General features: G+C 39.0%; 1 protein-coding gene across 1 annotated transcript in view; it reads left to right on the forward strand.

Annotated features, from left to right (window-relative positions):
- sik2b (salt-inducible kinase 2b) overlaps positions 1–27,397 on the forward strand; it is a 68,461-nt gene that overhangs the window by 14,269 nt on the left and 26,795 nt on the right. Inside the window, exons 4-6 of the mRNA XM_051678845.1 lie at positions 10,944–11,105; positions 21,551–21,675; positions 23,338–23,461. Of these exons, the coding sequence (XP_051534805.1) occupies positions 10,944–11,105; positions 21,551–21,675; positions 23,338–23,461 (411 nt within the window). The remainder of the gene's footprint in view (positions 1–10,943; positions 11,106–21,550; positions 21,676–23,337; positions 23,462–27,397) is intronic.

The raw sequence follows: 27,397 nt of genomic DNA on the forward strand, positions 1-27,397 counted from the left end.
CCACAGAGGTCGTCTCCGAGTCTCTGCTCATGTACACGACCACGGAGGTCGTTTCCAAGTCTCAGCCCAGGTACACGACCACGGAGGTCGTCTCCGAGTCTCTGCCCATGTATACGACCACGGAGGTCGTTTCCGAGTTTCAGCCCATGTTCACGACCACGGAGGTTGTCTCCGAGTCTCTGTCCATGTTCACGACCACAGAGCTCGTACCCAAGTCTCTGTCTACACCCACAACCACAGAGGTTGTTCCCGAGTCTCAGTCCACGACCACAGAGGTCGTTCCCAAACCTCTGCCTATGCCCACGACCACAGAGGTTGTTCCCGAGTCTCCGTCCATGCCCACGACCCCAGAGGTTGTTCCCAAGTCTCCATCCATGCTCACGACCACAGAGGTCGCTCCCGAGACTGCTCATGTTCACGACCACTGAGGTCATTTCCTAGTCATCCTGGACTCTTAGCCTCGAGCCTGCCATGGCTCTGCCTTCTACGGCTTCACCCCTTGAGCCTTCCACGGCTCCGCCTTCTACGGCTCCGCCCCTCAAACCTGCCACGGCTCCGCCTTCTACGGCTTCGCCCCTCAAGTCTGCCACGGCTCTGCCTTCTACAGCTCCGCCCCTCGAGCCTCCCATGGCTCCGCCTGCCACGGCTCCAGTCTCTAATCTGTGGTCGCCACCCAGGCCTCCTGATCTGCTCTGGTCTTCTGAGTCTCCTGGCCATCTGCCTGATCTGACCACTGAGGTCATTTCCCAGTCATCCTGGAGTCTTAGCCTCGAGCCTGCCACGGCTCTACCTTCTACAGCTTTGCCTTTCGAGCCTGCCATGGCTCTGCCTTCTACGTCTTCACCCCTCGAGCCTGCCACGACTCCGCCTTCTACAGCTTCGCCCCTCGAGCCTGCCACGGCTCCGCCTTCCACGGCTTCGCCCATCGAGCCACCCATGGCTCCGCCTTCCACGGCTCTGCCTTCTACGGCTTTGCCCATCGAGCCTCCCATGGCTCCACCTTCCACGGCTCCGCCTTCTACGGCTTCGCCCCTCGAGCCTCCCATGGCTCCACCTGCCACGGCTTCGCCCCTCGAGCCTCCCATGGCTCCGCCTCCCACTGCTTCGCCCCCCGAGCCTACTACAGCTCCCGATCTACTCTGGTCTCCCGGCCTTCTGCCTGTTCTGTTCTGGTATCCTTGGTGTCCAGCTCCATCTTGGCCCTGCCTGTCCTTGATTGTCCTCACCTGTGTTTCATTAACTCATTAGACTTTATGTATATAATGCCCTGTTGTTTGCTTGTTCTCTGTCAGTTGTTATGTGTTTTGACCTCCTGTTCATTGACCCGTTCCCATCGTAGATGTTTTCTCTGTTCCTGTGTTTTCCCATCATGGATGTTTCTTTTGTTCCTGTGTTTACCCTGTTAATCTGTACTTTGTTTCCTTTATTAAATACTATTTCGCTGCACCTAGATCCAGCTCTCGTGACTTCCTTCCCTCCGTTACAAGGGTCATAGAATGAAAAACTGTCTATTAGTAGCATGTAAAGGCGGTAACATGGGATGTGGTAAGCGTGAGTTCCCTATTCATTTTGGGATAGGGAAGGAGGCGCCAGGCAGCTAAATGGAGACACCTCCGTTTGTCAAGACACGAGAATTTAATTGCATTTTCATGCAGGACTGTTTGCGGCACACTCTGCAAAATATAATTTTTTTTTATCTTTTCGCGGCTGCAGCGTGTCATTGACCATCCACAGGTGACTGTAATCAACTGGTTAGTTCCCTTAAGAACAGTCTGAAATCGCTCCCTATTCTGTAGCATTCATTATAAAGAGAATGAATTAAAGAATGAGTGTTTTTGTTCACAGCCAATGTCTGCCCGGCAGTCATATTTAATTAAGCCAAGTTCTATTCGTGTTTAAACTGTTTTATGGAGAAATTACACATTTTACGGAGATACAAAAGCAATATTAACATAATATATATCGTAATCGGTGAAGAAGGCAACAACAATGAACTTAACGTTGGTCAAATGGATGCATACAGTTTTGAATAGTGAACAGAAAGCCAAACTCGGCAGCATCCATCCATCCATCCATCCATCCAGTCTTATCTTATCTTATGTAGGTTCACAGGGTGAACTTGGCTGCACAAACTTTCTTTACCTCAAAGTGCGCTTTCTTTCCCCTTAATCTTGCATACTCTGCCCTGTGTCTGTTGCGAGAGGTTTCCTGTAATATGAGACAGACACATTGGGTATTAATATATAATGATAATCGATTCTTAAATTTCATAATCGATGCATTTAAATTTCTTTGCATCGCGGTGCATCGATCTATCATCGATGCGTTTTCCCACCCCTATTGGTGAATATTGTCAGTGGCTGATGAATTAGATTCAGCAAATCCCTACAAGGTGTCAGTGATTTTAAAAAAAAAAAAATAATTATTTCACATCTAGAGGCCACTTATATGCTGTAGAACCAAAATGTTCTAACTGAAGAATCCTACAGTGCCGTCCACAGAGGAAAACAAAGGGGTAAATAATAATCATAAAAAAATAAAAAAATAAATTCCGATAACTGATAATTCCAAAAAGTTACTATGGGGACTGGTTAATTTGTAAAACTGATATATCGTTCTACCTTTACTCCAGAGTTATTGGAATAGTTATATTACCCAACAATAAACAAACTTTGAGCGTCACACTTTTACCTTCTTCCATTTGTGTTGTACTTTGTGTGATGTCATGACTAGTGATCAAATGATATAGGTTTTTTAATGGTCGATGCCGATATGCAAAGAACAGGGTGGCCAAAAGGCTGATACAATGCCGATATATCACGCAATTTAATATAGTAAATAACATTAACATAAAATTACTAAAAAAATTAATAAACTCTTGTTTAGCACTATATTTACTCACACTAAACTTTAACTTTGTAAAAAATTATATTGTATTTTAAATGGTAGATAGCAGTTTCTTCTAATTTCTGTTTAGTAATAAAATTTTAGTAATTTATTTGCACATGAAGAAATTGTTAATATATTAGGAAGAAGGAAATAACAATACACACTGTAGTCCAGCAACCATGGATGGCATGTCCATGTTAGCAATCACATTTTCTCAAAAAATACCAAATCAAACCAACTGTACATACAGTGCATAGTGTACTTATAGCACACATGAAGCACTTTTACTTTGAAGTTGCACTCACGCGCTTGTGCAGATCCAGCGCGAGCAGCAATCTCCTGACAGTTGGATTGGATTGCTTGGATTGTCACGTACTGACCATCGTGATTTGTGAATCAGAGAAACTTTTGATCCTGATCCTGAAGTTTTGATTCTGGTTGATAGAATATGTGCTTCAGAGGAAGATATTAGATGGGCGCTCGATGGGAAGAAAATTCTGGATTTTCGTGAGGTTCGTGAATGACATCTTTTGAAACGAGATATCTGCATATTTGCAGATGGTATATAATAGAAGTTTTATTGATATTTGCCTTTTATCATTAGAAAAGTTACAGGGAACTGTTGAGGAGAGACTGTTAGAATATGTGCTTTAGAGGTAAATGAGCGCTCCACAGGATGCTGGATCTGCTGAAGTTGTGTGAGGTTGGTTTATTACATCTGTTTAAACGAGATATGCACATATTTGCAGACGGTATATGATATTAGTTTTATTGATATTTGCCTTTTTTATCATTAGTTAAAAGTTACAGGGAACTGTTGAGGAGAGAGAGGGAGAATGAAACAGGCGAGCACTTTAACATTATGAGCTCAAACGCGTCTGCCACGGCTCTGATATGCGTACCGTTTAAATTAGACTATTTTGCACACTGGTCTATTATTGTAGTAACACAAAGGCACGTAACAACAAAACGAACCGTGACTGATCGTTTACATGTCTCAGTCGCTTCAAATGCAAGCAGGCGATTCTCAGCGCCATCAAGAAACAAATCGGCCAAATGGGAAAATTTATCGGCGAATATCGGCGATATATTGGTTGACCACTAATCATGAACCTGATGTTCAATGTGTCAACAGCCTTTTTGTTTTTTTAAAGAGATATACACAGATAAGTCGTTGCTATGGCAAGCCAAATGGCATGTTCCTGCCCAAATGTGCTAGAGGGTGAGAATGGCCAAATGTCCCATAGAGACTTGCTGAAATGAGGTTGCCAGAGGTCAAGCAAATAAAAAAAAACAAATAATAGCACATGTAAAGGGTATGTTACTTTAAAGGTATAGTTTACCCAAAAATGAAAATTCTGTCATCATTTACTCATGCTTATGTTGTTCCAAACCTGTATTACTTTCTTTTTTATGTAGAAGACACAATTAGATATTAGACAGAATGACGGCTTCAGTCACCATTCACTTTCATTGTATGAAAAAAAAAAAAGATGAAATGCAAGTGAATGGTTAGTGACAGTGTCATTCCCTAACATTCTGCTGAATATCTCTTTTTGTGTTGCACAGAAGAAAGAAAGCCATACAGGTTTGGAACAACATGAGACAAAGTCAATGAGTAAATTAAACAGAATTCATTTTTGGGTGAACTATACCTTTTAACCGACATAGCACGTCAAATACTTACATGACATTCTTTATCTAGATTACCATACAGTATGATTATTGTCTGAACCGTACATACTGAGAGGCTGGGTTGTCCAACGATTGTGATTCTGTTGCACAAGATGGTTATGCAACCTATACAGCATGTCATCGCTATCAAGGTTAAAAGTCTCCAGTTAATCCCAAATTATGAAACATACTTTTTTAAATTGAACTGGGCCATTTGAACCCATTATGATCAAGTAATATAGGCTTGCACCAAACAAACAGAACAAGTCAGCTAACTGGTAGCTATGTTTTCTTCAGTTTCCAGACTGAACGTGGCTATACTAACATAACAGAGGCACTCACTTCAATCAGTTAATCTTCACAGGGAAAAAGGGGAGAGGCGAGAGATAGAGCAGCATTTGGTTTTGTAAACTGTGCAGGGTTCGTTCCCCTGTAGAGGAGTTTAACTGTGTAGAAGCCCGCCACAAGAGCCTGTCTGCTCCACCAGCACTGCAGAGCCGAGCGGAGCTTCAGTTTTACAGGGACCTGGAAACTGGGTCAACCTCGAATAAGCAGGAGCTGCCGAATGAACAGGCAAAGCATGAGAGAGAGTGAAAGCTAAGGGACATTGATTAGAATTTTGGAAATGGGGGGAGAAATGTAGGCCATGCATAATTTAGAAAAACCCAGAGTTGGAGAGAAGGTTCTGTTTGAAGGGGGAGGGCTTGTCAACGGAGTCTGATCAGTCTTGACACCCGTGTCTGCCCTCAGCCTCTTGATCCTTGCATTATACAATACCCCTCTGCGCTCTTTCTAGACTGTCAATTTTAGGATTTAGCATTAGTGATGGGGCTGTATGAAAATGCAGAATTTTTATCTAGAGCATTTCTCACTCAGGTCACATCAACACTAATCCATTTTCGTTTGAAAACCCTTCTACCAGTTTCTTAACGGCAATGTTTTCCAAAGTATGCCGTAATAGAGAGCGAAACGCTCCATTTTTAGTGGAGGAAAATACTGTTCCAACGTGAATGAGAGGTGTAAACGTTGCAAAATCAATTTGTAATTTTGTTTAACTTTTTTTTTATGGAAATGTATTGCACCCTGTGTGTCGCTCGTGTGGCTCATAAACAACCATTAAGCGCTGGATGCGCTGGCACCTACTCATGCCAACAAGACAAACAAGTGGTTTATAACGTTCGTTTCGATGCGTCCAGTGGACAGCTTTAAGCCGTTGTGGTGCGACGCAACACTGCTCGTTCCCGGCGTAGGCAGGGTGTAAGTTTGGACGTGGCCTCAGTAATCTATAGTGGAAAGAGCAGACATGTGTGTTAAGACCTGCAGAATTTTGTATTTTGTTTATTGAAAATAGTTTTATGTATTTGTGCAGAACCACTTACATGGTATAACCAAGAGTTTTTTGTTAGTTTTTTTGCACATGGTACTATGGCAGTACCATGGGTTTTTTGACATGTACCGCAGTTGTGTCATTTACCATGGTTATTATTTGAAGTACCATGTAAATACCATTTCAAGCACTTCAAGTGTTAACCAGAATGGCAATGTTTTCTCATTTTAATTTCAAATTCTACAATTATTATACTTTTTGTTTTTTATAAGCTCATTTTTTGAAAGACTGCAGTACGTGAAATATTTGTACTTCTGAAAATCAATTTGTTATAGCACAGGGCTATTTAACTGAACTGCAAAAAGCTCAAATTTGATTAAAAATTTACCAGTTACAGTACTTGAACATATACACTCGTTCTTAAAACCTAAAATCTTGAAGATCTTTTTTTTTTTTAACTACATTATTTGTCAACCCAATGAAAATGGTACCCTGGTATATACAGTATCAAAGTACAATGGTATTACCATCTAATACCATCAATGTACCATGGTACAGGACTTTTTTCTAAGATACAGTGCTGCAAGGAGTCACACAAGGTTCAACTGGTTCATGCTTTTACACACGTAATACATACAGTAGAGCCTACAGAAATTGCACCTTGCTCCTTGATCATGGGAGTGACCCCAGAACGTATTTGGACACTTAGCAGTTTTCAAATTCTAAAACAGTATATTATTCAAAATTAAGACAAAAGGTAATAAAACACTTTCTGGTTGTCAAATGATAGTGGAACATGACCGTAGTTAATGTGATGAACTATACCTGTGGTGACCCAGCTAGGACACCTGTTTGATCTTGAAATCACCTTGGGACCAGATGGCTGAAAGTAATTGTAAAAATGTGAAAATAGATAGAAAACGTCAATAATCTTTTATTTGTAGATGCCACTTGGTTTGATATCTTGTTATCTAATTCTAAGTGTGGCTAAAGTGTCCAGATACCTTTTGGGGCCACTGTATGTATTTTCTGTTCACTCTCACATGGCTAAGAAGTAGGCTAAATACATGTAGAACGTGCACAACAAGCATATTTTACACAGGCCTAAGGTGCCTGGTAGGCTGGTACCAAACTGATATTTTGTTTTGTTGGCCAAAGTCCGCAGTGTTTGTTAAAATGGGGGTGATTACTGCCAGTTGAGTTGTATAGTGCAGAGTGTATGTGCGTCTTATCTGAGAGTTCATTCCTGTTGGCCAGTTGAGATGAATATGAGACATTCCAATGTAAGGTGTGTTTTTTGATTAGCAACATGGCACCAAAGAAGTTTTGTCAAAACAGAGCACAATTTCAGAATGTTGCACCCTGTATCTAATCAGATCCACGTCAGTTTTCTCAATGTATTTTACATTTTCCCAGCCGTCTCTTATGTGTACTTTACTTAAATATGTTTGTGTATTATGATGTTGAATGGAGGACTGCAAAGATAAACAATTGAATGCCGTGGCTCAATGTTAGCACAGAATTGTTTTCATTTGTCATAATTTATTCCAGGGCTTAACGGTAAGGATTTTGTTTTTGTTGCTCTTGTCAGGACCACACAAAAATTATGAATTGCATTTTCAGCCATGTATTTTTATATGTGTCATAAAAATATTAACTTGTAAGTTCAAGAAAGCTATAAATTTAAAAACGGGACTTTTCTTGAAAACAATATGATGCAAAAATTATTAAAAATTATAGTTATATTGAAATAATTATATTGTATATTACAAATATAATAATTCATATTATTAAAATGCATTAAATTATTGTGGGAGACGAATAAAGCATTGAGAAGACAATACAAATAGTGGCTTTAGTAGGCAATATATTGTTTATTTCCATTTAATTGAACATAAGCCTATCATTGGCCTACAGTCCACAACAGTCCATTCTGTAATTGAATTTGTCAATATCCGAGAGAGGTTTATTATAAAGGCTTTTTTTGAAGACACATCAATGTACACATGCATCAGACGGACACTTCTGGAGCATCTCACTTTGGTTGCGACACAAACACAGCATTTTTTAGGTCGTTGTGTCAAGTTAAATGTAGTTTGAAACTTATAAATACATGCCTCGAGATCCCTGCATTCGGAATTGTGCTTGGTCCAGCTGTGTTTGAACACAAGAATGGGGTCTCATCTTGTGCTGTTGCTAGTTTCAAGTAAGCCTGCCCTAAATTTGGATTGTTCTCTGTGCAGCTATGCGTTGCCTATACAGCTGGAGTTTTGGATACTGCCCCCTGCTGAAACAGGTCCTACTTGCATAATTTTTTTAACGCATTATTTTTTTATATAATTAATTGCACTGAATTAACGCGGTAAATCAACAGCCTTAGTTTAAAGCCGAAGTGTGTCATTTATGCGCTACTAGCGACATTAAACTGAATTTTCAACAGTTTTCAGATTCCATACAACAAATCAATAGTACCATCCCAAACTCACGCCATTGTTTGAGCCAATGTTGCTGCGTCAGAATGGATAGGCCACTCCAACAAACATACTGTTGGAGTGTTTTAGTAGTGCCACAGTGCTACATTTTTAGGTGAAATCAATCTAGAAATGGTTTATTTATACTGTAGTTCACTGCATATTAAGCTAGGATTCAAGGAATTTTAAAATCAAATGACTTACATCAGCTTTACATTTGCAAATCTGATGCAATAAAAATAAATGTGTATGGCCAATAACATAAAATGATCTAAATCGCTCACATTGGCCCTGAGCCAACCTTATTATTGAGTCCAGAATTCGAGTTTATCCTAGGTCATTTTTACACATTAGCCCTATACATACAGTTGAAGTCAGAAGTTTACATACACTTTCTGAAATTAAAATTAAAACTCATTTTTTAACTACTCCACAGATTTCTTATTAGCAAACTATAGCTTCGGTCACTTAGGACATCTACTTTGTGCATTTTCCAACAATTGTTTATATACAGATTGTTTCTTTTTTTAATTGACAATATCACAATTCCAGTGAGTCAGAAGTTTACATACACTAAGTTAACTGTGCCTTTAAGCAGCTTAGAAAATTCCAGAAAATGATGTCAAGCCTTTAGGCAATTAGCCAATTAGCTTCTGATAGGCTAATTGGAGTCAATTGGAGGTGTACTGTGGATGTATTTTAAGGCCTACCTTCAAACTCAGTGCCTATTTGCTTGACATCATGGGAAAATCAAAAGAAATCAGCCAAGACCTCAGACTGGTGCACTTCACAAAATAGATGGCATCATGAGGAAGGAAAATTATGTGGATATATTGAAGCAACATCTCAAGACATCAGTCAGGAAGTTAAAGTTTGTCGCAAATGGGTCTTCCAAATGGACAATGACCCCAAGCATACCTCCAAAGTTGTGGTAAAATGGCTTAAGGACAACAAAGTCAAGGTATTGGAGTGGCCATCACAAAGGCTTGACCTCAATCCGATAGAAATTTTGTGGGCAGAACTGAAAAAGCGTGTGTGAGCAAGGAGGCCTACAAAAACCTGACTCAGTTACACCAGTTCTGTCTGGAGGAATGGGCCAAAATTCCAGCAGCTTATTGTGAGAAGCTTGTGGAAGGCTACCCAAAATGTTAAACAATTTAAAGGCAAGGCTACCATAATAAAGTGTATATAAACTTCTGACCCACTGGGAATGTGGTGAAAGAAATAAAAGGTGAAATAAATAATTCTCTCTACTATTATTCTGACATTTCACATTCTTAAAGTAGTGATCCAAACTGACCTAAGATAGGGAATGTTTTTGCGATTAAATGTAAGACATTGTGAAAAACTGAGTTTAAATGTATTTGGCTAAGGTGTATGTAAACTTCTGACTTCAACTGTACAGTAAGCTATACAATTAGTCACTAATACTGTATGTGCTCAGTGCAAGGTGCATAATAATACATTCTTAATAATAAGCGTCACAACAGCAAAGTGTAAACACCAAATAGACTTAACCTACTTTCTAAAATATGGACGTGGACACAAAGTGGTTTTTATATAGTAGCCCTACATTTCTCACAAACTCTTTTCACCTCAACCGTTCATTCAGGTATAATTTGCGATGTAATGCTAGGTTACGCAAGGCAATTCTGCGATCACAAAATTTGGTCTCTTTTAAAATTCATTTGAGTGTTTCTGCTGTTTGAAAAACAACTTGTGTAGAGAAGGATGCCTTAAACACACTGGCATGTACACACGCTTGCTCTTGTCAGCCCATCTCAGTGGAGTATAGAATGGAATGTGTGAGGACTGTAGGTTAGGTTTGGCCACGGGCCGAGGGCCAGGGGCTGACCCAGCATTCTAGGGTGTGGTGACTGCATGATTACACCATCCGGGGGGATGTTTACCCTACTCACACACCACAGAGCCTCCATTATTGTGGCTCATCAATCTCTACCCCTTGCCACACCACACCGCCAGAGTCTTTCCCGGTACAACATGTGGTTATGGTTGTTGTCCAGTAAAATTTTGTCACCCATTTATGTAACCTATATTAAACTGTTGATGCTAATGACTAGTCAAAAAAAGGTTAATAATGTTGACAAATTGTTCAGATGTATAACTTGTCAACATTATTAACAATTTTGGACGGTAGACTATATAGTAAATGAAAACTAATTTAAGCAAAGTGACATCAGGGCCGTGGGTGGGGTAAATGGTGTAAATGAGCTTCAACAGGTTTAAACTACAGTACCCGTGCAGAGTGGGGATCTTTAAAGACCCCATTCGTTTTTAGTCTATTTCGAGTAGCTTTGAAGCCATGTCTAAGCTAGTGTAATCCTAAAAATTTCCTAAATTAACCTTCACATTTAAAATTTCTTTTTCATCTGGGATAATGGACCAAAATATTGATGACTTTTCTTGCAATACACAGATTTTTATCCAGTCTAATACTCTCTAGGATGATCATCAAGTGTTTTCATGGTTAATTAATTGATTCAGGGCAAAGTTTAGAGAAGTGATTGTTTTTGATTTATTTATTTAATATTTTGTTAACCCCATCTTCTTTTTTTGTTCAGATCATTTAGCCAAGCACGGACGGCTGAATGAACCAGAGGCACGGCGTAAGTTTTGGCAAATTCTGTCTGCTGTCGAGTACTGCCACAATCGTAACATTGTTCACCGGGACTTGAAGGCAGAGAACCTGCTGCTAGACGGACACATGAACATCAAGATTGCTGGTAAAAACTGTGAAAATTACACTGTCCTTCCCTGTAGCCCATGTAATCCACAAAGATATCATCATCCAAACACAGTGTTTGACCAATCAACTTTTTGGTCAAAAGTTAGTTCTGATAGAGTCTAGGGATGTGCCACGGTTGTCGACTAATCAACTAGTCGTCCAACAACTGACTAGTCGATTAGTGAGGCCGACTACTAACATACATTTTTTTAGTGATGGTGGTTTAATGGGAGGCAAAATTCTCAAATAAACTTCTTGGAGAGCTTTTTTGCATGATTACAGCTTAATGTGCTTAAAAGTGAATAAAAGTCAGCACAGTAAAACCCTCTGCAAGAAGTTTCATCTCTTAAATGCTTTAAGTTTAACCCATTTATGCTCCACTGCTGCTTCAGCCTTCAAAGCGCTTCATCAACAATACATCACAAGACGATCACTGTCGGACATGAAATCCTCTGCTGTGGGTAATGTTCCTGAATTTTTGAGGGACTGTGGAGAGAATTAAGTCTTTTGCTGATTCTGTCTGATACTGCTTAAATAAATAGTTGCAGTAAAAAAGGTTTAAACTTCTTGATGTCGTGAATTAGATGTGTACTTGCATCATTATTTTGCAGTTCTGTGCTTTTGAATGCGCAGCGAGGATGGCCCTGAGACTCCCAAGTGCTCTGGTTACATTGAAGCGTGACATTCTGCATTCAGGATGTGCTTAAGTAGTTTTGTGCCACTCTGTTTTGGAACCTTTCATATTTCTTCTCTTACTTTGAAGTTATTTAGTTTGTATTTTTATTGAATATCCGTTAGTTACTATGTTGAAATGCTGCGCTTAGCATCCATAAATCCCTCTGAAACATGTCTGATCAGGGTCACGTGAACATAACGGAGCCTAATTGTACACAGACTAGTCATTCAAACAACCAACCAACTAGTTGATTAGTCGATTCAAATGGTAGTTTTGCCTAATTGAATCGCAAACAGCAAAACAATGCTAAATGTAAATGCCAACATGGATAGCTAGCATCCCCAAAAACCATGAAGAAAACTATTCAAAATAAAATATGACCCAGACTAGATTAAATATGGGTTCACTTGCAAGAAGGATACATTTGGTTTCTGCCAGCCATAATGTGTTTTGTGTGATGAATTATTTGATGCTGAGAGCATTAAGCCATCAGAATTCAATAAACATTTAGAAAGCATTAACAATTTTTTATTTTTGTATATTATGTATACTTTTGTGTATTATATTGGGTCTATGCTGTTTGTGGTAATATTAATACATTGTAATATTTGTTTTTAAGGACATTTTTGTGCACTAAACAATTTTGATAATGTGTTGGGTTGCCACTTGATGTCCAATGTAAAATCTCTGTCCTAACTTCATTAAGAACCACTGCTATAAATTATCATGTAAAACATTACAGGTTGTAGCACCTATATACACAAAACAGAATCTCAGCCAAAAGTGGTAATGTGATGGACAATTCATTAATCAAAGCTGTACTGATCAGGGATGATGACTCAGGGACTGGTTAGTTGTTGGAGCCATGAAAAACAGAGGACACCGGTGTATTCTGCTCTATACTGTGCCATAGATTAACACCAAGGTTCCCTCTCATTTACAATTTGAGCAATCAAGATGCAAACTCACTGACTCCAAAGTGAGCATGCATGCTTTGAGTATTGTAGCCATATGAGTCTCTTACTAAAAGGAGAGATTCCCTGCTCTGTGCCCAAACTCCACAGTCATGGTTTTTGATGTTTTACACAGAAAATAATGCACTGGCCAGTCACGTAGCGGGGTGTCCCACAAGTCTCTGTTGAAGGTCCTTTTTCTTTTATTCCTCACACAATGCACTGTTAGGCTGTCATAAACTGGCTGGAGCTACGGTCACTCAAAGAAAGGTCATCAGTCTTTTATGTGCTACTTCAAACATTTTTGTGCCCCTGTTATAATTAAAAGAAGAAATTTTGATAAAGCAGATTACACTGTGAAACTGTTATCTATTAAAAAAATATTCAAAAGTGTTCAAGTTAAGCTCAATCGACAGCATTTGTACTGTGAAAGTGAATGGGGCCAATCCATAAATGTTCACATACTCACTGTTTCAAAAGTATTCCAAGTCCAAGTTGTTCCTTGATGAAAAGTTCAAATCTACCAACAGCAGCTGCGGGTCAATTGGGTTTAATAGAGAAGACGCGATAACAATGATGTTGATCCATGAAATATCATAGATAATGCCAAATCATGAGTTTTTCCTGATCCAATGATCCTAATGGAAATTTAAAGAAGCCCAAATCTGTAATAATCTGTAGAAAATAGGGTGTTTTAAACAACACTTTTGGGGCATTTTCTGTTCAAATTAAGCAACGTGCCCATTGCACGCAGTTCTTTTCTTGGCTGGCAAAAGAACCCGGAAGTGGCGGAATGGATCGTTTATTTGTAAACAGTAGGTTGTAATAAGTTCTCTCCTCCAAGTCAGAATGCACTCAGAGCTTGATTCCAAGTCTGAGTCATTAGTGTTCAAGTCCGAGACGAGTCACGAGTCATGAATATCGTGACTCAAGTCGGACTCGAGTCTCAGTCCTGAACTCAAGTAATACAACACTGCTAAGCATTGCAGTATGCTTCATTTCCCTGTGAATCAGTGCATCATAAATTTATGACAGATTAAAATGTGAAAGTATGAAGCAAGAGTGCTCTGAATGGTATTTGCTTCATCTGTTTTCCCATAATTCATGGATTGTGTCTCTCAAATGAGCAAACCTGTAGGAGTGGGAGAGCTCCCAGAGGTGGGAAATGATTAGGAAACCCTACCAAAAGTTATGATTGGATCCCTTGAGATTGTTACACAAACGACCTCAAACACAAATCTAATGCACAGTATTGTACATTATGCATGTTCACCGCATAACAAAATTGACCTCAGCTATTGACCTCAGTAAAAGCTTTTATTTAAGCAACACAAAGATCAGCTCTGCCTGGATGAAAATATAGGAATTGCAACTGTTCCAAGCTTCAGGAGTTAAAGGGATAGTTGCTTCACAAATTAAAATTGTATGGAAGAAGCAATGAAAGTGAAGACTGGGGCTAACCTGCAGCCTAACATCTCCTTTTGTGTTCCACAGAAGATGGAAAATTAAACAGCTTTGGAACAACATGAGGGGGAGTAAATGATAAACTGAATTTTAATTTTTGTGCAAACAATCCCTTTAAGCTTTGCAGCCAGATGAGATTGAGTGATTTCTTGAATGTTGAGTCTCTGGACTGCCTGGAGCATTGACGTCAATTCCCTGTTTAGCATTCAACCCAAGAAGTGGGTCAGCTCAACTGATATGGACTCATCGTCCTGGCTTCTTACATCACAGTGACAATGCAAACCTCCTATGGCTTTTCGTCTTTCTCTTGAGCTTCATGTCTTCGTTTTATGAGGCCACAAAATTTCTCTCTCACTACTCATTGGAAATTACATAAAATCAGCTGATTTTATAACATTCCATATAAAATATAATTTCACCCCAATTGACAAAATCCATCCTTACAAATCACTAGTGGGTAGTTTGGTCGCATTGGTCATGTAAAAGTCACAGATATGCCTTTCCACACAAACTAGTGGTGGGAATCAGCAGGGACCTAACGATACAATGTTACAGTTGAATTCAAATGTTTACATATACCTTAGCCAAATACATTTAAACTCAGTTTTTCACAATTCCTGAAATGTAATATTAGAAAACATTCCCTGTCTTAGGTCAGTTAGGATCACTACTTTATTTTAAGAATGTGAAATGTCAGAATAATAGTAGAGAGAATTATTTCTTTCAGCTTCTATTTCGCTCAGCATCACATTCCCAGTGGGTCAGAAGTTTACATACACTTTGTTAGTATTTGGTAGCATTGCCTTTAAATTGTTTAACTTGGGTCAAACATTTTGGGTAGCCTTCCACAAGCTTCTCACAATAAGTTGCTGGAATTTTGGCCCATTCCTCCAGACAGAACTGGTGTAACTGAGTCAGGTTTGTAGGCCTCCTTGCTCGCACATGCTTTTTCAGTTCTGCCCACAGATTTTCTATCAGATTGAGGTCAGGGCTTTGTGATGGCCACTCCAATACCTTGACTTTGTTGCCCTTAATCCATTTTGCCACAACTTTGGAGGTATGCTTGGGGTCATTGTCCATTTGGAAGACCCATTTACAACGAGCTTTAACTTCCTGGCTGATGTATTGAGATGTTGCTTCAGTATATCTACATAATTTTCCTTCCTCATGATGCAATCTATTTTGTGAAGTGCACCAGTCCCTCCTGCAGCAAAGCACCCCCACAAAATGATGCTGCCACCCCCATGCTTCACGGTTGGGATGGTGTTCTTCCGCTTGGAAGCCTCACCCTTTTTCCTCCAAACATAATGATGGTCATTATGGCCAAATTGTTCAGTTTTTGTTTCATTAGACCAGAAGACATTTCTCCAAAAAGAGTCCCCAGGTGCACTTGCAAACTATAGTCTGGCTTTTTTATGGCAGTTTTGGAGCAGTGGCTTCTTCCTTACTGAGCAGCCTTTCAGGTTATGTCGATATAGGACTCGTTTTACTGTGGATATAGATACTTGTCTACCTGTTTCCTCCAGCATCTTCACAAGGTCCTTTGCTGTTGTTCTGGAATTGATTTGCACTTTTCGCACCAAACTACGTTCATCTCTAGGAGACTGAATGCATCTCCTTCCTGAGCAGTATGATGGCTGCGTGGTCCCACTGTGTTTATATTGCGTATTATTGTTTGTACAGATCAGGGGTCAGCAACCTTTTTGACATGGAGTGCCATTTTTTATTTTCCTGGTCAATGGCTCCAAAGTTTGAGTCCACAAATGTTTAAAATTTGCATTTTTCTAATTTATTCATTTATTTTTCATTACAAATTATATTATCAGCATAACAGTTTGAGTGAAAAATTTTAGCAAAACCCAATGATTATGATATAATCATGATCCTGCATGTGAAAGGATTTAATGAAAGAAAACCTGTCCTTTTGTACAAAATGAGTTAACACAGTTAATGTCACAAATTTGCTTATTTGATTACTGATCACGAAATTGCGAGGAATCTTAAATATTTCTTATATTATGTCATACATTTTTCAATATCACACAGAGGGGTAATTACTAGTACATAAGCAACAGCAAGAGAAGCAGGCTATTTTACTTATATGAAGATTTTCGCACCTGCATTCCAATCTACAGTACATGTTGATGTAATCCTTCCTCACGATCACGCAGCGTGTGCAAGCCATTCGCGCATCACAAGCCGATCAACTATTTAGCTCTTTTCAGTGAATCGCACCTGCAAAATCCAAAAACTTTATTTCCAGGTTTAATTTATATTTTGAAAAGACTCAGATTTTTTTTAACCCCATGATGTGGGTTTATGTTTTCTCTTTTAATCATTTAATGTAATTTTTAGTGTGTGACCATGGTTTAAGGAGGGTGTACCTGTATGCGAAATCTCAAGAATTAATAATGGTCTTATCCTTATTACATGACATGTTGTTCTGAAAGCAAAAAGAAACAAATGAAACGCGGAATGTAGGCTGTCATCCGTGCAACCTGAACGAAGCAAAGCGGGTGCGTTTACTTGCGCGATTAACCGAAAGTGAAATGCTGCCAGCTCATGATGCGCGAATTGCTTGCGCGTTGAAAACACGCTGCGTGATCATGAGGAAGGATAACATCGTGGTGTAAATTGGAATGCAGGTGCAGAATTTATGTAAATAAAAGAGTCTACTCCTCTCTCGCTGTTGCTGCCGTGCCAGTGATTACCCCTCTGAGTGCCAATGCTGGCATGCATAGGTTGCCGACCCCATAAACGTGGTGCCTTCAGGCATTTGGAAATTGCTCCCAAGGATGAACCAGACTTGTGGAGTTCCACAATTTTTTTTCTGAGTGGCTGATTTCTTTTGATTTTCCCATGATGTCAAGCAAAGAGGCACTGAGTTTGAAGGTAGGCCTTAAAATACATCCACAGATACACATCCAATTGACTCCAATTAGCCTATCAGAAGCTAATTGCCTAAGGGCTTTACAGTTAACTTGGTGTATGTAAACTTCTGACCCACTGGAATTGTGATATAGTCAGTGAAAAGTGAAACAATCTGTCTGTAAACAATTGATGGAAAAATTACTCATGTCATGCACAAAGTAGATGTCCTAAATGACTTGCCAAAACTATAGTTTGCTAATATTAAATCTGTGGAGTGGTTAAAAAATGAGTTTTATTGACTTCAACCTAAGTGTATGTAAACTTCTGACTTCAACTCTATATCAATATCTGAGTCACAGTAGAATAATATGGGGTCTGTTCCAAAACCTAGTGAGCTGCCACTGGAGGCAGCATTTTAAGACATCACTGGTGCTCCCGACTTGAAGGCTGTTCCAAAAGGTAATCTTAATTATACTGCCTTCTAAGATTTCTCGTTTTGGCCAAATTCTAATGTATTATCCTTCCCCAGGCAGGAGATCCCAGAATGCACCCGTGATGAGTTCGGTGGAAAAATAAATCCAAGATGGCGGACAATGCAAGATAAATTTTGATTATAAATATACTGATAATCCTTTCAATACTGAAAAGTATTGCTAAAAGTAGTTTAATATGATAGAAAACAGACTATTTTACCCAAAATGTGTGTGTGCTGTGCATATTTGTGCTCATTAGAGTATTGCGTCATTCCTCTCACGTCACCTGTATATAATTTAGTTGGGAGTCGAGTTGCCAGTGCGCAGCATGTAAGGAGCACTATTTGAGTGACACAAGGAGTTGCTTCCTATGTAAAGTGTTCCAAATCGTTCTCTTATGAGGCCTCATTTTAGTTTGGATGCTGCCATAGAAGACACCTGCCTAAGTAGGCAGGAGACAGCAAGGTAGCTCAACAAGTTTTTGAACAGACCCATTGTGATACTTCAAATACAGGTGCATCTCAATAAATTAGAATGTCGTGGAAAAGTTCATTTATTTCAGTAATTCAACTCAAATTGTGCAACTGGTGTATTAAATAAATTCCATGCACACAGACTGAAGTAGTTTAAGTCTTTGGTTCTTTTAATTGTGATGATTTTGGCTCACATTTAACAAAAACCCACCAATTCACTATCTCAAAAAATTAGAATATGGTGACATGCCAATCAGCTAATCAACTCAAAACACCTGCAAAGGTTTCCTGAGCCTTCAAAATGGTCTCTCAGTTTGGTTCACTAGGCTACACAATCATGGGGAAGACTGCTGATCTGACAGTTGTCCAGAAGACAATCATTGACACCCTTCACAAGGAGGGTAAGCCACAAACATTCATTGCCAAAAAAGCTGGCTGTTCACAGAGTGTTGTATTCAAGCATGTTAACAGAAAGTTGAGTGGAAGGAAAAAGTGTGGAAGAAAAAGATGCACAACCAACCAAGAGAACCGCAGCCTTATGGTTGTCAAGCAAAATCGATTCAAGAATTTGGGTGAACTTCACAAGGAATGGACTGAGGCTGGGGTCAAGGCATCAAGAGCCACCACACACAGACATGTCAAGGAATTTGGCTACAGTTGTCGTATTCCTCTTGTTAAGCTACTCCTGAACCACAGACAACATCAGAGGCGTCTTACCTGGGCTAAGGAGAAGAAGAACTGGACTGTTGCCCAGTGTTCCAAAGTCCTCTTTTCAGATGAGAGCAAGTTTTGTATTTCATTTGGAAACCAAGGTCCTAGAGTCTGGAGGAAGGGTGGAGAAGCTCATAGCCCAAGTTGCTTGAAGTCCAGTGTTAAGTTTCCACAGTCTGTGATGATTTGGGGTGCAATGTCATCTGCTGGTGTTGGTCCATTGTGTTTTTTGAAAACCAAAGTCACTGCACCCGTTTACCAAGAAATTTTGGAGCACTTCATGCTTCCTTCTGCTGACCAGCTTTTAAAAGATGCTGATTTCATTTTCCAGCAGGATTTGGCACCTGCCCACACTGCCAAAAGCACCAAAAGTTGGTTAAATGACCATGGTGTTGGTGTGCTTGACTGGCCAGCAAACCCACCAGACCTGAACCCCATAGAGAATCTATGGGGTATTGTCAAGAGGAAAATGAGAAACAAGAGACCAAAAAATGCAGATGAGCTGAAGGCCACTGTCAAAGAAACCTGGGCTTCCATACCGCCTCCGCAGTGCCACAAACTGATCACCTCCATGCCACGCCGAATTGAGGCAGTAATTAAAGCAAAAGGAGCCCCTACCAAGTATTGAGTACATATACAGTAAATGAACATACTTTCCAGAAGGCCAACAATTCACTAAAAATGATTTTTTTATTGGTCTTATGATGTATTCTAATTTTTTGAATTGGTGGGTTTTTGTTAAATGTGAGCCAAAATCGTCACAATTAAAAGAACCAAAGACTTAAACTACTTCAGTCTGTGTGCATTGAATTTATTTAATACACGAGTTTCACAATTTGAGTTGAATTACTGAAATAAATGAACTTTTCCACGGCATTCTAATTTATTGAGATGCACCTGTATAGTATATTGTGATTATATTGCAATCTTTTTCTCACTTGCTTCTCATTCATCTTCCTTGGACTCCGATATTTTTGCAATAAGTGCTGAACTTCCGGCTTTACTTCATCTTAGAGCCATAGAAGTAGCGTGAAGCATAGGCATGTCAGTGTCAGTTAAAAAAAAAAAAACAATGTGAGGGAATAGCGTACCTTTGTTCCAGCATGTTTATCATTACTTGAAAACCCTTGCTGTCTAGCTATATGGAAGATCTGTATAACATCCTTACAAAAGAAATAAGTTATAGATTACCTATTTTATTTAATCGTCTTTCACAGTTGCTCTGAGTGATGGTCAATCTCTTTAATGAAAAATTTAACAAAAAATATTGATTCTTGTTGTTAGAATATCATTAAAGTATTGTGAGGTAAAACATTGCGATACTTTGAAATATAAAATTTTCCTTCACCACATTAAAGCACAGGCGGGGGGATCCCACGCATCGGCCATGCAGACGTCAGAGCATAACACCTTCCAACAACGAGCACGCACTTGCAAACAAATACTAGGCAATAACTTTTTAGGACGTTTGCTTTTAAGGAAAGTCGACCATTACCCATCAGTTTTTTTTCTTTGCCTGAGAGCCATATTTGGCAATCTCACACAACTGTCTTTGACTTCAGGCAGTTGTGGCCATTGTATCTAATCTGTGAGCATTTTGCAAAGCTCGTCCAACCCATTAATGCCAGCATGGTCCACTGAGCCCTTTTACAGATACTGTTCAGGCTGCCCTCTGTTTCTTCATTGGCTGTTGTCAGTGTGGCGTGTTATACAACATTTGCCAGCAGAGTATGGCAAGTAGTGTGGATGCCACATGGCATAGAGCCAAGCCCATAGGCTGTCACAGAGTGGAGAAGATTTTAAGTGACCTTATATATTGTGTGATCTTTTCTCGTAATTCTCACAATGTTATGGGTTGTTAGTTATGGCACACATTGAGTTGTTTTACCCATAAGAGCTGAAAGATTGCTTTTAAACTTTTTTATATATATATTCAAATCATGCTGTAGTGCTGGAAGGATTAGAAATATATATTTTTTTGAGAGTCAGGAGTAATGTGTTGCAGAGTCAGACACTTCCTGTTCATGCATGAACAGATTTAACACAAATTATTACAGCATACAGGTGGACGGATATTATATTCCCAACTCCTTACTATTTTTATTCGGTGATTCACACACACATGTACATAACTAACTATCTAGGGCATACCAAAGAAGATAAACACTAACCCTGCCCCTAAAATATTTTTTTTGCATTTTTAGAATACAATAAAATATTTATTTTATGTGTGAATAATATATCCAATTGAAGATGTCCCTGCACTCAAAAAATATTTTAGCTTATGTTAAGATTTATGCATTTAAATTTCATATCAAAATTCCATCAAATTGTATGTGTCATTTTTAACTAAATAAAATGAATAAAACTTTAAATATTTACATGAATACAATTTTATTTTGTTAAAGTTTATTCGATTCAATTTGATGGAATTTTCTTATGAAATTGAAATGTGTAAATCTTAAAAGTATTTTTTTGTTTGTGTGTTTGTTTGTTTTTAATGTGGATGTCTTCAAAAGGAGGCTTTGTCAGATTAGACTCATGTTTGAGGACAATTTTGTGCGATGACATACAATAGACTTTAATATTAGTACAGAGAAGTACAATAAAAAACTCTTTAAAGGCAGATATCCCAGAGGGGACATAACCTCTCCAACTCTGGGAAAACATTGACCTGTCAATAATACAATCAATGTTGTAAAGAAAACTTCCCCTGTATTGTCCCCCTAAGTTTAAATGAGATCTATTCCTCTGAGCACAAGCATAGCCAAGCCTGTCTGCTTCATTCTTATCTCAAAAAGGCCTCTTTCTTTTCTTTGCAGATTTTGGCTTTGGAAACTTCTTCCAGCCAGGAAAGCCCCTGGCCACATGGTGCGGGAGTCCTCCATATGCAGCCCCGGAGGTTTTTGAGGGACAGCAGTATGAGGGACCCCAGCTAGACATCTGGGTAAAACAGTTCTGCAATGATCTAACAAGCAAGTGTATCTGTGCAGGTTCACGCTGCAGTGTGTTTGACTGTAAATGATTAGTGAGTCAGCTGATGGTTGTTTGTGTCACCACCTATTCAACCTTTGATAGCTTGGCTGACGTCAAAGCACAAACCAAATACCCTGTGGTCCGCGTGAGAAAGATAGACATCAGATCATGTGAAAGCTCTATCGTTCTGTATAAACTGCCATTAAGTGTTTGCACCTGTACATTTGCACAGTGTGACTTGGTGCATCATCACTGAACTGATCACTCGTTAGGGATAGAGATAAAGTACCAGTACTCGTACTATGCGCAATTTTTTTTTACAGGGTTCCCATGGTCATGAAAACCCAGAATTTTAGAAATGTGATTTCCAGGCCAATAGAAGTCATCAGGTTTTTTTTTTTTTTTTTTGCTAGCTATGCTGAGCTCTAAAATATTTCATCTGCTAGAAATTGCTCTTTGTGAGTGCAATCTCTATAAAAATATTTTTTTTGTTATTTATTTCTTATCCTGTAATCACAAAGGACCAGAAAAGTCATAGAAATTCCTTGGTCAGTAAGGATGAGAACCCTCTTTTTTTGGCTGGTGCTTCGCATCTCGCTTTTTCTTAGCATCTTGCGCAATGAGAGTCACGTTTTAACTTGGCATGTCATGTAAAAATTGTATAAATGTAAAATAATACTAAATATACAATTTTATACAAAATAGTTTTGTAAAAAATTGTATATATATTTTTATTTGTTGTACATACAGTATGTGTCAGACGGAGTTCTTTGGCCGTTGCTTCACATCTCGCTTTTTTTCAGCATCATGCGCCATGAGCATAGGGTTTTATGATTTCATGTTAAAATTAGTATAAATTTAAAATTAATAAATATACTATTTTATACATACAAAATAGTAATGTGGTAAAAAAATAGTATAAACATTTTTAATTGTTGTACTTATGTGACAGACGGACGTTTTTGGACATTTTTCGAATCTTGCTTTTTTCATCATCTTGCGCCATGAGCATCGGGTTTTAATATTTCAAATAAAAGGATAACTAGGTTAAATTTAAGATGATAATAAACATACTAAATTCTAAATAATGGTAAAAAAATAAATAAATAAATAAAAAATTTGTGTAAATATTTTTTATCGTTGTGCATATGTGTCAGAGGGACGACTTTGGCCATTGCATCGCATCTTGCTTTTTTCAGAATCTTGCGTCATAAGGGTTGTGTTTTAAGATGGTATGTTATGTTAAAAATAGTATAAAAGTAGTTAAATCACTTGAGTTAGTTAAAAGCTACATATGCATCTCAAGACCCCAACGCTCTGTTCCATTCAGTTGTGCTCTGTCTAGCTGTTTAAAAGGTAGAACCCTTCTTATGTGAACACCCTGATTCTCCTCAGAGCGTAAAGTGCTGTTGCTTTCTCAGACTGAAAGTCTCTGTTTTTAGTGTTGATACAAATTCCTGTAAGAACACAAGGTACCATCGAAAAATGAGGCTCTTTTTTTTTGCTTTGGCCCTCGTATAGATGTCACTGGATTTCGATCAGTGTGAAATTGAAAAAATAAATTTTTAGGTTTCAAAAATAATCAAATTACACCATTAACTGATGAACTGACGCAGTATGTGTGTTCCTACAGAGTATGGGGGTGGTCCTGTACGTGCTGGTGTGTGGGGCCCTGCCATTCGACGGCCCCTCTCTCCCCATCCTGCGACAGCGTGTTCTGGAGGGCCGATTCCGTATCCCTTACTTCATGACAGAAGGTGAGACGTTCTCCTTGCCTACGGAGCCGCCCACAAGAAAGCTTTTCTGCCGGCGGTTGCTGTTTTTGCACGAAACTCAAGCCCCGTCAATTAAAACATTCCATAACTGCTTGGCTACAGTTTGTGTGCGTCTGGACTATATAAAGGGAAATGGCTCTAGCTTGGAGACCTTGAGGAAACCTTTGAAGTTGGGATGGGTCACAATGATCGACTAATGGTCCGACGAGCGAGGTCGGTTAGTTTATCAAGACTTTTTCTTACATAGACTTTTTCTCGACAGCGTGTCGTGGTAAATTTAGTCCAACTTTAAAAAATGCATCATTGATTTTGAAAATATGTTGTTTTTGCACATATTTTCATGACTCTTTGAAATGAATCTCAACCCTCGCTGAGTAAACACAGCAGTCAACAATTACTCCACTGACTCATGCAAGCCGTGAATGGCAGGATTTTGATTGAGGGAGAAAGCAGAGAAAGAGAGATAAGATGAGAGGGTGCGAGACAAGGCAGTTAAGACCATCCTGATGACAGGTAGACAGTACGTGGCCAACTTTGAGAGAGTGAGGGTGGCGGGCCGCTTTTGACGTAAGAGTTAGAATGTCACATTTGGTCATTCTACACAAGCTTTACTTACTCTGATCAAGTTAACCTACTGCTCTAGCCAGGATGGCCCCTGATTTGGGAGGAGGGGGTCCAGTGGTAGGGGTCAGCTGGCTTTGTTCAGGACATTTAAACAATTAAGCCACGTTGAGAATGTTTAAATGTAATTCAAGCCCTTACGGGCCTCCAAGTGAAGCTGAGCACCATTCCTCCAAATGAGAAGAACAGTGTGTGCTTTTCCTTTACATTTCCTTTTTAAATACTCTCATCACACAGGATTTTACCCCTGCAGCATACACACCCCACCTTAGCATATACTCAGCCAAGATTCATAGCACACACTAAACACGATACAGTGAATACAATGCAGGCAGAGATCATGAGAGCCTGGTTTGGCATTCAGGGAATTTTGGTTTATTTGTCGATACAGGGAAGTCACAATGTTACCCATGTATGAGGAGTGCATTTCTAGAATTATCCGAGTTATTTTAATGAGGACCCAAGACAAGACAGAACATTCTGGAACTTCTGGAAGAATCTCATTTATTTAGATATACTTAGGGGCAGTTTAGACCAAAGGCGTTCTTGCGCTTCAAAAGCTGGACACGGCACAAAAAAAAAAAAAAAAAGAACCGAACACGTGTCTTGAGAACATTTTTACATTAAAGGTTGAAGTTCTTTTTTAAGTTGACATGGCATTTAAAAAAGCAGTGCTCCTGCACTAGACGTTCTTCCATGTAAATCGTAATTTTTGTGCTAACCCTGTATTTACAAACAGTTGTGAGAAAAAAGGTTTGTGAACACTTTAGAATTATCTGGATATCTGCTGAAATGACACCTAGAATGTGATCTGATCTTCATCTTAGTCATCCTAGTCACAAGTTTTATTCAGGTGGTTAGATATTTTTGTACACTGACATATCTTTATTGATTTAAATGTTAGAACAATTATAGCCACTGATGGTAAAAGCGTGAGGACCTGTAGGTTGTTGACCTCTTTGAGGTCAGTCACAGTTCAGTCAAGATTATCAGGTCAGGTTCCGTTTAACCTGCCCAGAGATTTAACAAAGGAGGCCACAGTACTACTGGAACAGTGTTCTGTAGGAAAAAGTTGATCTTCAAGATAATTATACACTGAGAAAACTAAACACTTCATACCATAACCATGATGGATGGAGTGAAATGGCATGGAACTGCTTTGACCAGTGAGGATCAGTGAGTTCCATGATGAAATAAGATTCTACAGCAGAATTCTACAGCATCTGTCTGTGATCTAAAACTGAAAGAAATTGGTTCGTTTTGCATAGTTCAAAACATAGGGATGCATCAGTTGTAGAGTGCTTCAAACTGTAGAAAGTATGTATTTTAGAATTGTGAAATCATACTCCTGGCTAAGTCACAATGAAATACTAAGTTGAAGCAGTATATCAACAGTTTACTTGAACTAGGGCTGTCAATCGATTAAAATGTATCTAATTAATTAAATGACATGATAATGTTAGAAATCATGATAGAAAGCAATCTCATATATAATCTCTTATATAAATATGTGCAGAGAAAAATGTGAAATGTGATAAACATGTTAAATCAACAGCCCTAATTTGAACTGAAACATATATCATGAAATATAACCAGTGCTCAATTCTGATTAGCAAATATTGAGGTTCCTGCTTTAAAAGGAGGGTACACAAGTTGTTAAATATAAGGGTGAACATACTTTTCCATTAATGACCGATATCTAGAGAGAGACAAATGTGGCTGACATAATGCTGGCAAATGAGATGCACACAGAATGGTTTAAATTAAATAAACACTTATGTTTCACAGTATTTGCTCAAAATTCCCTAATAATTTGAAACTGTAATGATTTACGTTCCATTGAAACACACAAAAGGCTACTAACACTTCTTTCAACTGTCAAAAGTGCACGGTTATCCGATGACGATAATCTTAAAATCGGCAACTATTGGCCAATTTAATTGGCCAGTATATCAGCCTGGCCGACGTTTCAGTCTGTCAATAGTTTAAACTGTTTTTCAGTAAAAGTACGGTCGCACTCGACTCCACGCTCCTTTCACTTCCCTTCATACTCATCCGAATGCAACAGACCGGAAACCCAATATCACACGAAGAAATTTTAGTAACACTTTCTATGAAGCCCTTATTTACAGTCATGTGAAAAAGAAAGTACACCCTCATTGAATTCTATGGTTTTACGTATCAGGACATAATAAAAATCATCTGGTCCTTAGCAGGTCTTAAAATGAGGTAAATATCAACCTCAGATGAACAGAAACACATGACATATTACACCGTGTCAATATTTATTTAACAAAAATAAAGCCAAAATGGAGAAGCCATGTGTGAAAAACTAAGTACACCTTATTATTCAATAGTTTGTAGAACCACCTTTAGCAGCAATAACTTCAAGTAATCATTTTCTGTATGACTTTATCAGTCTCTCACATCATTGTGGAGGAATTTTGGCCCACTATTCTTTACTATGTTGCTTCAGTTCATTGAGGTTTGAGGGCATTTGTTTATGCACAGCTTTCTTAAGATCCCGCCACAGCATTTCAATCGGGTTGAGATCTGGACTTTGACTGGGCCATGGCAACACCTTGATTCTTTTCTTTTTCAGCCATTCTGCTGGTGTGCTTGGGATCATTGTCTTGTTGCATGATCCAATTTCGGCCAAGCTTTAGCTGTCGGACAGATGGCCTCACATTTGACTCTAGTATACTTTGGTATACAGAGGAGTTCATGGTTGACTCAATGACAGCAAGGTACCCAGGTCCTGTGGCTGCATAACAAGCCCAAATCATCACCCCTCCACCAACATACTTGACACTTGGTATGAGGTGTTTGTGCAGATATGCTGTGTTTGGTTTTCGCCAAATGTGGTGCTGTGCATTATGGCCAAACATCTCCAAACATCTCCACTTCGGTCTCGTCTGTCCAAAGACAGAAGTCTTGTTGTTTGTTCAGATGCAACTTTGCAAACCTAAGCTGTGCTGCCATGTTCTTTTTAGAGAGAAGAGGCTTTCTCCTGGCAACCCTTCCAAACAAACCATACTTGTTCAATCTTTTTCTAATTGTACTGTCATGAACTTTAACATTTAACATGCTAACTGAGGCCTGTAGAGTCTGAAATGTAATTCTTGGGTTTTTTGCAATTTCTCTGAGCATTTGGTCACACTTGCTGATGATCAATTAATCAAGGGCATTTGATTAGCAGCACCTGGCTACTACTTAGCCTCTTAATTCCTAAGGAAGCAGTAAGGGTGTACTTAGTTTTTCACACATGGCTTCTCCATTTTGGCTTTATTTTTGTTC

The sequence above is a fragment of the Myxocyprinus asiaticus genome, chromosome 39, assembly GCF_019703515.2.
Source record: "Myxocyprinus asiaticus isolate MX2 ecotype Aquarium Trade chromosome 39, UBuf_Myxa_2, whole genome shotgun sequence".
In the NCBI taxonomy this organism is placed as follows: domain Eukaryota; kingdom Metazoa; phylum Chordata; class Actinopteri; order Cypriniformes; family Catostomidae; genus Myxocyprinus; species Myxocyprinus asiaticus.